Genomic DNA, 12,097 nt, shown 5'->3' on the forward strand with positions numbered 1-12,097 from the left:
ATGTTTCAGTTTATCTTTTAAGGTCTCAATATAGTTTATGATTCTAAATGTGGTTGTTCCACTCACAGAAGAAAAAAAGATGCTTTTTGAGGAAAAAATAGGGTGTATTTCTGGTCCTACCTCTGTGATGTGAGAAGTTGATTCTTTGGAGGGGTGCCAGCAATTCTAATTCCTAAAAAAATATGGTTTCCTTCTTGAGAAGCCACGCTACCGAAAGGCTTCTTCCATAAGGGCACTGTCAGTGACATCTTGTTGCCCTAAACTTCTGTTCTGGGAAAAGATGAGGCTGATTTGGTAGTGCATTTGAGGCATATCCATCTGATGTTCACTCTGGCCATTTGGGTGGCCTCATTCACTCCCACACTAGGATTCCCCTGTGCCCACATAGTCCCACTAAGGGACTTGCTCTGGAGTTGCTTGTGCGACTCATTGGGCTCCTCGGCCATAGTTTTGACCTCTCAGTCTAGTACGTATGAATAATTGGTGAGCTTTTCTTGGCTGTGAAAGAAAGCAGTAAGGAAAGCAGAGGCTGGCATCATGCTTTGCCTACAGAGAAAGCAATTCCAGCATTCACATGGCTGGTGTTACTTGCATTTTCTTCTTTTGTGAAAGATGATTATTTGAGAGATTTTTCTAATGTAATCAAATGCCATTAACCTTATTTTATTTTTTTTTCTTCCATACCTCATCTTGTGATATTCCTAAATCCTCTCTGCACAGTTTCTGCTTATCTTTCCTACCATCCTTTGTGGCCTTTCCTTAGCTGCAGCCAATTTGCACTGAGATATTTCCGTGTGATTTCCTCTATTTGACTGGTGCCTTAAAAGCTCCGTCCCACTTTAGCAGGCAGAAAACTCAGAACTCACATCGAACAGAGCTCTACAAAAGCTTTTGGCCATCTTGAGAGAAAAACAGACTGAACCTCTTGATGGTAGATACAAAACTGAAAATAAGCAGCTGCTAGGCTGCAGTGGGCTTTATGGCTTGTTTCCATGCTTTTGTGGGATTCAAGTACAGAATTCTGTTTTCTTCCTAATATATATCATTCGTATGTGCAACAGAAGAATTCATGTTTTACATGTAATATCCTCTAATACGAAGTGCTGATTGTCGCTGTAAAATATGCTTTCTGTATTTCTGACTTGCCTGAATCTGAGCATAAATCTTTTTACCCCCCCTACATTTGCATTCATGTCACTTTTATTCACTGTGATCTTGTTTCACGTTGTCTTGCTTTAGATTGCACATCATGCCCAGCAGTAGAGGAAAAAGTAGATTTTGAATTTTTTTGTGTGTCAGATTTCCCTGTATCCAGTTTTATCAAAAAGCTGTCACCAACTTCTGAAACCAGCAAACCTTTTTCTTTCTAATTACATTTTTACCATATGTTCAACCAGATGGCATATGCCAACATTTTCTAGGGTGCTATAAAATGACCTGACTTTAGAGGATTTAACTGCTGAAGAACTTTATGAAAAAATAGAATTGACACCAGGGCAGAAAAATGGTCCTAGGAAGAAAAAACAAATTTGATAAATCTTGCCAGTTATATTGTACGCCTTTGATATTGAATTCTCAACATACACATCTGCAGAAAACTAGTGAAAAATAGTGAAAAGGGAATGTAGAGTTGTTTCACTGGTGTGTCAAAAATTAACTCCTTTCTAAGCACCTGAAAATGCAACTTTCGTCCACTGAATATGACTAAAATGAATATTTGAGCTGTGAGCAACTATTTTTTTTGCTGCAAAATGGAGTTAAAGAAGAGTTTCTCAAGGCATCAGATTCTCTGCAGGAGCAGCAATTTTACTTAACAATACAATAACTATTTCAGCACTTCTTTTCTAAAATGTCACTTTCAAGTAGAAGACAGGTAAAGTTGATACATCATTTTGACACATCCTTGCTCTTAGTAATTTTGTGGGATTTCCTGGAGAAAATAAATTAGCTTGAGGTATAGTGAGAGTTGTCAGGAACTTGAGGAAACAGGAAAGAAAAGATTGTCTTTCATATTTAGCTACTAGTTAAGATAAAACTAGTTAAGATAAAACATTCTTTGCAGAGTTTGTGCATTTGGTAAGTCCTCCCTCACCTGTAACAGTTTGTTTTGATAGTCTCTCCAGATTCAAGGGAAAAATGATTAAATAGTCTTCTACTATTATTAATTTCCATAATATTGTCTCAAGACTTAAACCATTTTACCTGCTGCTGATTCCTGAAGACAGATGCCAGACTGCAAGTCAAACCTTCTTAATTTTCTTGCTGAAATAACTTCTATCACTCCCAGTTACAAAGGAATTTTAAGCATACAACCCAGGTCTCTGAATAGGGTAAGAACCAAGATATAGTTTCAGGGCGGGATGGGCAATCTGGTGAGCTGAGTGGTTCAGGTGGACAGATGCACCTGAATGTTTGCTTTGTGTCTAATATTATCAGTCTGAAAATCATAACTGCAGTCAGCAAAACAGGTTTTCCACATCCTTCCAGTTAATGAGACCGACCTTTAACAGTACTCAACAATTTGAAGCGTTTTTGCTATTTCTGAATTAAACCTATGTTAAGAATTTCTTATCTCTGTCCTCCAAGCCAACTTCCACTCATCAGTCCATGAGTGGTTTGACATTTCTGCAGATTTTTCTCAATCATTGCCCAGGATTAAAGCTGCCCGCATCAAAGTCAAATGAGAGTCTATTTTGTAGTTAGATCAACTGGTATAGCAGAGAAATTTTACAGCTAAGGATTAAAACCATCAAACAGAGAGTTGGTGTTAGCCTCTGAAGTTATCAGTGCTAACTGTAATACCAAAATACAAAGTGAAACACCAAAATGCAGCTTGTCTCCAAGGTGTAGTGATAAAATGGAAGTATCTGATTATAGTTAAGATAGTGTTTGTGCAGCTATATTTAACTCGCCTTGAGGTAACACCTTCTATGCTCTTTCTTGAATGTCACTGCAGAATGAAACTAAAGTAGTTCAGGTATCTTTTTTTACATATTTCCAAAGTAATCTCATAATCAGAGTCACTGGCTTCTTGCTGTAGTTTTAAGATTCATAGCATAATTAGATCCTGAAGCAAACTCATGCATAACAAATGTCAGCTGACTGAGGACAGTCCTTTTCTAGCTGCCATGTACAAACCTCTCGGAATTAGCCTACTTAGTATCCCAAATATCAGTGGCTGACACAAGAAAATTGAAAGGTGGAAAAACATTTTGCTAGGATACTTAGATTTTGATTACTAATATGCATTATTAAAATCAAGCTCTCATTTTAACTGAAGTCTTTGTTTAGATGTTGTTTGGGTTACTCATCATGTCTAATTTGAGTGAGGAAAATACTGACAAAATTTCCAAAGAAAACATTAGCAAGTTCGCCATTCTGAAGCTAATGATCCAAAGATGCAAAGTGCCAGCCTTAAATCATATCTCTAATTTTGCTAGCGTGAATTCAGATATGCACTTATTACACTGGGCAGCTGATTTATGCTTGTAGTTGCTGGCTGCTTTGTTCCAGCTGGTCAGTATTCCCCAGGATATTTTTCTTTGCTGTTTTTCTTCCTCTTTCACTCAATGCACGTCCATTAGGACTGAGTGTGCACACCAATTTTATCCAACACTGTAATGCCTCCAATCTGTTCTGTGTCTAGGTACATGCACACACAGGAACCTTCTCTTTCATTTTCCACTGTAGGTTTTTTTTTGAGTGGAATAATTGGTGCAGAGAGGTTTTAAGCACAAGTACTTGGAATTAAGCTTTTGCTATGATTTTCCATAGTGGATAGTTTATCTTGGAAGATATAAAATTTCTGTTCAAGAAGTTGTCTAAGAATTACTCTCTTTAATGCTGGCAGCTGTCTCTTATTATTCACAAAAAGAGTATGTCAGAGAAGAGAGCTTTTTTGTAAAGTTATTGAGAATGGTGGGAAATAAATATTTCTTCTGAGAAGGTGATGTAAGGGCAGCTTGTGTTCATGTATGTAAAAAGAAAAGTTCATACTTAAAATCTGAGTCTTCTTCCTTTTCTTCCATTTCTCCTTAAAAAAAATTTAGAGAGAGAGAGAGAGAAAGAGGTATAATCTAGGCACAGTGCCATTTAAATGTGTTCCTACTATGCTTGAAACAAAAGGGAACCTTGCATTGTTGGAGTTATTGTAAGATCTTTCACTGTTTAAATGATGCTCAGTCTAAGGTTCCCCAAGGTGCTGGTTTTGAGTTCACAGGATTCTGGTTTGGAACTCTTAGCATATTAATTGCTTACGTCAGGAGTCAGTATTTTCCATAACTGAGGTGGAGATCAAATACCTCAAATTAATGCAACATTTAAGTAAATCTTTACCTTGGCACTACAACTGGCATCTAAATAATGAGCTATCCGCAGGAAGAGATGGGTTTGTTAGCCTTTTATCACACAGAGCTTTGAGCACTCATCTCCTCTGGGGTCATATGCACATATCGTACTGCTCTCTCAAAATACACTTCCAAAGCACTGAGTGATACAAGAATACCTGATGCAGCGAGCTGTGGAAGCACGAGATGCAGAGCCTTTTTCGTTGACGTGTTTGAAGGTGGATAACCTTAAAAATCAATAAAGCCTGCTGCGGCACTCAGCATCTTGATGAACTGCTCTTTGTTGATCCTTTTGCTTAGGCTTTGAATAAGTGATACTGTGCTGCTACGGTGCTGCAGAATCGCAGTATGAGATGATGCGGTGGCTGGAGCGAGGCATCCACTAGCAGAGCTCTCTTTGTGCAAATCTTAGGTCTGATCCAGGAATTTATTATCTGAAATGTAGCTCTTGAGCTTTTCTTCCTACCGATTCAGTTTTCACACCAAAGTGCTTGAAGAGAGAGGATGTAAAATGGCAGAAAAGTAGTTCTCAAAGGCTTAAGCAGTATGTTCAAGTTGCTTGTAAATACTGCATCTTTTCTTTGGAAACAGTGGCAGATCATAGTGCCCCAATTACAAAAATGGAAACAGCTATTAGAAAGAAGTGATAAAATAGTGTTTTAACTTTGAGGAAGTTTGGTAAGGCTGTCACCTAGAGGAGGTGACAAATGCAGAACCTTGTGTTCCCTACCAAAGCAAAATTCACAACTTTAAATAGATAGTTTTTGAAATACCAGTGACAGCTCAGAAAATGTCCCATTCAGAGACAAAATGTTTGGGTATCTGGGAGCCCTAATTATGATAGGAATTGATGGGGAGGAGTGTGGCTGATGGATCTGGAGATAATTTCATAGAGGGTCTGCATAAAACACTCTAGACTTTCTAACTTCTTTTGAATGAAAGTAATGGAAATAGACCTAGAATTTACTGATGAAAAATGGAAGAGCAGAAGGCAGAGGAGAATGAAGTCTGAGATATGATTTTATACATAGCAAAAATACATATTCTTTTCTGACTTCACCTAGCAGATGCTAGGACAGCACAGAGATATTCTCTCTCCGCTTTTGTAAGGACGTAGCCTTCTGCTACCTCTGATCATATGCATAAAAAAGCAGCATTTTGCTCTTAGGCAGTCTGAATCTAGTGATAGGGATAGAGAGTTTCTTTGAAGAAAAGCCCTAGAAAAATCCAGTAATGGGAAAAAAACTCCTGCTGAGAGTTTACAGGGATTTTTCTGCTGTTTTGTGTATCAGTAATAAAAGAGCACAGAAGGAATGGAGATTGGTGTCATGCACAATGTGTATGTGTTAGGAAAAAGATCAGAAGAACTTTTTGCATGCCACTAGTGCTGAAAACGAATCTATGACATTTTTCTCCTTATGAATCACACATGTCTGGAGTGCTTTGGGGATGGTAAAGAGCAAGGAGATGAGAGCAGTGATTATGGTTGTGTGGAACATCTCCTAATTTTCATTTTTTAATATTTTATGTGTAAGACTGTCAGATATGGAAATCTACTTGATTTTCATATTTTTATTTATTTGTCCAGCTTTCAAAATGATGAAGAGATATCTGCCTCTCTGATGTCCTGCAGAACTTACTTAGGTTGGGCACCTGGCTGTGACCTTTCTTAGAGCAGGACTTTGTGCTTTCCTTGCAGATGGGGTCAGCATTTTCCTTCCTTTGTCTATTGTGTTAACTCTCCAAGAACTGGAGTTAGTCCTGCACCTGCAGACTTACAGTCTCTTGAAGATAAAGAAGAGTTACCTCCTGGCCATACAGGTTTAAACAAATATTTTAGCACTATCAAAAACAGTGAGGACCTGATGACATAGGACGTAATCTGTCTTCATGATAAATGAATCAAGTGTTGCCTTGTCTTCAGTGCTGCCAGTTTGTCAGTTCTCTTGAGTCAAGACTCCAGTGGTGGTTTATAAAGAAGCATGAGTGTCTTCCTAGGTTACCTGAAGCATAAGCTTAATTAATGGCATTTTGAGGAGATGAGTGGTTTGGTTGTCAATGGAATCAGTGCTGGAAGTTGGTAGCCATGATTAAGGAGGGAGCTCCAGTCATTGGGTGGGAAACATGAAGTATAGTCCTGTGCAAAGCAACAAAGTTCAGTCTGCATGCAGTGGCCACACTTCAGTGTTCATTAATGTTAGCTTATCAGTCTCTGTGCTTTTAATCCATTACATCTTTCATCGGTATGTCTTACTGGATAGCTTTTTTTCTTTTTTTTTCTTCTAGAAAAATCAAAATCTTTCCCTCCAGCCATGACAATTTTTTTCTTCTATGTACAACAAGTAAATTTTGTTGTAACACTTAAGCTGAAATTAAGGTATTTTAGTAATTGCTGCTAAAGAGATTTTCTCAATGTGTTCTCCCTCCCTCCCCTCCATACCTGCTGGAACAGTCTGGTGTGACATTGGAGAGTTTTCTCAAGAAGGAAATAAAGAGCGGTTACCTGTGCTTCAGGAAGTCTGAAAGAGCTCCACTCTGAATATTTCTCAATGTCTTAGAAAACCAAATATTAATGCCTGTCGTCTCCTCTTGCAAAAGACTGTCGGAGTCTAATTGGTGTGTTTTATATTATAAGGAGGTCACTCTATTATTTTTCCCTTCCAACAAATGAAGGATGGAAAATTCAAACACAGACGACAAGGATTTTATTGTTGGGTTATTTTTCTTTCTTATATGGGATATGATTAAATGTATGCTGTCAAAGAGGGATGTTTTTGCAGGTTGATACTATTGATTAGTATTTGAGACCTGTAAACAACAGTATTATTTTATGTATAAGAAAATATAATGAAAAATTATTACATTGATATTTTATTTCTCACAGTGAAAACATTTCAAATATTCATCTCATGTTGTAGCAGAAAGTACTTGGTTCAAGTAGATATCCCAAAATCATGTTTTAATAATTTCTTCCTTTTTTCATCTTTTTTTTTTTTTTCCCCACAGTCACATGACACAATCAGCCACATTTGAAGACCCTCGAATAGAGAGCTGCCAAATAACCCCTCCAGCCCCTCGGAAAGTGGAAATGAGGAGGGATCCTGTGCTAGGATTTGGTTTTGTGGCTGGTAGTGAAAAGCCAGTTGTTGTACGCTCAGTAACACCAGGTATGTTTTCCTCACATGACCCCAAAAGCAAACTTGGCACTTCTTAGTATCACTAACTGGCTGGATTGCTAAGTGAGAAAATAGCTGTAGTGATATTCCTAAAAAATTGTATTGTCTACTGTTGTTTCCTTCAAAAGAAGTGCAATTATTTGAGAGTGTCAACGATAATTCTGTGAATGTATTTATAATGATTGGGAACTTAATTACTGAGATGAAATATAGTTACAAATGTAAGTAGTGTTGAAATCTTCAAGCTACAAGAAAAAGTAAACAGAATTGCTTGGTGGGTAGTACTAGGAAGTAGTTTCCTCCTTTTTGAACCCTATGTGAATACATTAAATAGAAACGATACATACGGAAAGTCAGTTTTAGATTATTGCTCTGAGCTGTTACTGTTGTTTGCCTGAAACAAAATTATCTACTTCATTCGGAAAATAAAGTCTTCTCCCACTTATGTTCATATTGATTTGATGTCACCCTCATTGCCATCTAATCAGCGTCTCAGGAGGTATACTGAGTTTCATGATTATAACTTACATGTTTTTCATGCTGTCATCGGCTTTAAAGAATATTATTGCTGACATTTTTTCTTTCCTTTTCCTTTTTTTTTTTTAATCAAGAAGCAAAAAAAGCAAGATCAAAACGTATCTACAAAACTTCTAACTGCAGTGAAAATTATTGAGGTTTTTGGTATTTTTGAATTTGTGGGACTGCTTAGTCTCCTGAACCAGCAGGCTTTATGCTTAAAAGTTCAGCTGTTACATAAATTGCCTTGGAGCTAAGGACAGGGATTTGACTTTGCTCCTGTTCAATATGTTCTGCAGAATCCCCATAGAGAGCAGAGGAGAGGCAAAATTGACTGCATGGAGTTCTGATGTCATTTACCCGTGTGTGTGCATTGATTTTATTTGTATTGCTTTCAGATGGAGTAACTAATATTTGAACTGAAGCAGACAGATCTTTTCTCCCAAGTTAGCGTTATTAATGTAATTTTTTTTGTTGTTGTTTGATTTGGGAAAAGTATTACCTTGCATTCCAAGTGAATAGAAGGAAAGATGAGTTCAAAGGAACATTCTTGTATATGGATTTTGCATCCATGAATACTGGGTGTATAAACAAAGTAAAATCTTCAAGTCAAAGAGAGGAGAGGAACAGCACTAGCACAATTACTAATTGAATTGTTTCTGATACTGAAACATTTTCTTATAAGACTTTATCTTCATACTGGTGATTTTTTTGATAGTTTTCTATGTGTCTTGAATGCAGAGCTTAAAGGCAAGAGACTGCAGGATATAACTTTTGATTTGGAATTGTGATATTATTCTCTCCTTTGGGCATGTAATCATGCTGGAAGCAAAATATTATGTGAATTTTATAAAACATAGCATGAATTTAAATAGTGTCGAAATTCAAAAGCACATAGTCTGATTGCCTAGTTACACTAATCTTTAATGTCTGCATCTAACTGAAAGTGCCAGTGCTTTTGAACACATTATGTAAGATTCTGTTCACCAAGTAGTAGGAATGCAAAGGAAAAGAGACTCCAAGACTGGTGGCATAGAATCTTACTATTTTAGGACTGAAGGAAGCAGGTTTGTCTTGCCCAGAACAGGAAAGTTCAGAGGAAAGATGTGCAAATGACTTTCAAACATGGTGAGTGATGTGTCATAGAAAAGAGGAATATGGTGTTCTCCAGTGCTACTTTGGCTGGGACAAGAAGTAATGCGTAGACACCAGAGAAAATGATTTCCTGATTTTAACAGTAGTTAAAGGGGATTACATAATTATAGGAAAAGGAGCCTTTAGCAGGGGTGGTCTTATATGAGTGTCAAACAAACATTGATAAGCAAGCTGTGAATTGTGGCTGATCACAACTTGAAGAATGAATTAGGTCACTCTAATGGGGCCTATTTCTCCTCCAGAAAATCTAGCCCCTATTTTTAGGTGCCCAAATATTGTTTTGGAACTTAACTTGAGTAACTTCAGTAGAAATTATTCAGTCAGTGGCTTTCGAGATATTCTTGGTGAGGAAGTAAAGTTAGAAAAAGTGTTAAACATGCCATTAGTTGAAGAGAAAGTACTCATAGCATATGAACTGCAGAGTGTGCATGTGCATTCTGAATAGTCTACTAACCTTGCTTTTTTTCATTTATCTGCAGGCGGCCCCTCTGAAGGAAAGCTTATACCGGGGGATCAGATCATAATGATTAATGATGAGCCCGTCAGCACTGCTCCGAGGGAGAGAGTCATCGACCTTGTCAGGTAGTTGATGTCCTGTCATTTAAACTATGAACCCACTGGCTTACTTCCTGTGCACTTATTTGATTATACTGCAGTCTTGCCTTCTCATGCTGGAAAAAAGAGAAAATAATGTTATTTCAGTCATAATGAATAAGGGTGAGATACTCCAGTACAGAAATGAAGTATCCTTTTAAATGTCCTTCGGGAAACTGTAAAAATATAACAGGGTATTGGTACAGTTCCAAAATGCTTGAGTATCAAAAGAGGAATAGTATTCTCTGGGCATTTTGTTTTGGTATGAGTTATTGAAAAGATAAATCCTGGAGCTAAGCAGCTTCAGTCATTGTTTTTCTATTGCATTTTTTACGAGAAGAAAGTTGAGACAGTCTGTTGTATGTGAAAAGAAAAGAAAATATACTGGGGGAATTTTGAGAGTGGAGATAGGAGTATGTAGAGAAGCTCAAAGAGTGGTACATGTTTGGGTGGGGTGCTGGTGGGTTGCTGGTGAAGAGTTTGTGTGAGGCAGGGCTGTGTAAATATGAGACAGAAAACAAGAGAAATGTGTGACTGGATACTTCAGGAAAGGAAAAATGTTGATATTTGTAATGGTCCATAGAAAGAAAGGAAAGAGAAACTGAAAAATGCTCAGGGTGAAGAAACCAATGTGATGTGGCCAACAAACTGTATTTTGAGTAACAAGAAATGTTAGTATATTGCATTAAAAAGAAAAAAACTGTTAATTCAAAAACTAAAAATTAAATACAAAACTGCTTAATTCAGTGTTCAGGTCCTAGGTCACTGGAGACGTGTTTGGTTTCTATGTCTTTTTTCTCATTGGTACAAACTCTGAATCGGTCCAGTTAATTTCTGAAACATATGCAAGTTTTAATTGTGCAGGTGCCTCTCCTCAGGCCTGGTAGCTGTCAGTGTTATCACTGTCACCTGAGAGAATGCCCTTACATTTGTATTTCCCATACATATCACAGTTTGCACAGACGGGTGCTCAATTCCTGGGGAAAGAAGCTACAGAAATATTATGAAAGCCTCTTTACTACAGCAGTAGAGGTGCAAGCCACACGTGCTTATCTCTATTAGATGAGTGTGGTCAAAACATCATGCATTTCCAGATTTTAAAAAAAGTATTAACCTGAAACTCACGTAACAGTCAGGAGGGAACTTTGACACTTGCTTTTTGCTGAAAAAGAGACCCCATAAACTGCAGAAACAATCTTACTCCTATTAAATTTGTGACTTATGGTCTCTTGACCACCGGCATAAGCTTCACAAATGGATCTTAGGTTCATTTTTTATAGCACAGTGTCTTCGTAAAGGGTTCGTATTGAAGTCTTCATTCTTTTCTTGATTCTTTGATATCCTAGTAATCAGAATTAGGATTTCCATCTCATTTACATGCTTCCAGCAATATATAGTAATAATGGAAAACTATACTGATTACAGCTGAAACAAACAGGGCTTACTATGTGGCTGATTGCTCTGTCTGCTCTCAGATGAGAATAAGAATGTAGCCTTTCCTAATTACCTTGACTCTATAGGTAACAAATTAGGTGCTGTTGTATTCCAGTGGAATCTTTTGGTAACACTTTTTTAAAACTATAAGCCTGTCTCAGCTCTCAAAATCTGTCTGCCATTGGAATTTTGTCAGAGACTCATTCTTTGATTAGACTCAAAATGAAATGTACTGGAGTTGTATATTACAGCATTTGAAATGAAGAGCTTTCTTTTCATGCCAGTGGGACACTTGGAATGATTAGAAACTGTTGCTGTATGTACTGATATCATAGCAGAAGCTTTTCTTTACGCCAGTGAAGTAATGAATCCCTTCTACTATAACAAAATATTTTCATAAGGATAGGATATGTCTGCAACTCTGAAAACAATACTTGCTTTCAGCTTTCAATGTGGATGGAAGCAATTTTGAAATCTTGTTTTCCAGCTGATAGCAATGAGTATGTTTTAGATGCATAGAGGAGGCAGTGAGTATAATCACAAAATCATTCAAAAATTGAGGTGGAAGGGATTTCTGAAGGTCAGTTCAGAATCTCTTGCTCAAAGCAGAGTTAGTGTCAAAGTTGGACATGTTTTCTCAGCACATGTCCGGTCAAGTTTATCTTCAAAGAGAGCCATACTGAGCAGATGTTTCAATGCTTAGCCAGTGGCATCATGAACAATTTTCTTCCTTATATCCAACTGGAATTTCTCTTGGTGCAAATTGTGGCCTTCTTGTTCCATGTCTTCCTGTCTCTGTGGAAGGTCTGGCTCTGCACTCTCTGTAGCAACCTATTAGATATTGGAAGGCTTGGCTTTCTCCCTAAGTTTTCTCAG

General features: G+C 37.4%; 1 protein-coding gene across 2 annotated transcripts in view; it reads left to right on the forward strand.

Annotated features, from left to right (window-relative positions):
• FRMPD4 (FERM and PDZ domain containing 4) overlaps nucleotides 1–12,097 on the forward strand; it is a gene marked incomplete at both ends in the record, with an annotated part of 397,855 nt that overhangs the window by 320,662 nt on the left and 65,096 nt on the right. For both annotated transcript variants that reach the window (XM_079546966.1, XM_079546967.1), the window contains 2 exons: nucleotides 7,353–7,513; nucleotides 9,673–9,775. In XM_079546966.1, coding sequence (XP_079403092.1) covers nucleotides 7,353–7,513; nucleotides 9,673–9,775 — 264 coding nt within the window. The remainder of the gene's footprint in view (nucleotides 1–7,352; nucleotides 7,514–9,672; nucleotides 9,776–12,097) is intronic.

This window comes from Tetrao urogallus (assembly GCF_951394365.1).
Source record: "Tetrao urogallus genome assembly, chromosome: 1".
Classification (NCBI taxonomy): Eukaryota; Metazoa; Chordata; class Aves; order Galliformes; family Phasianidae; genus Tetrao; species Tetrao urogallus.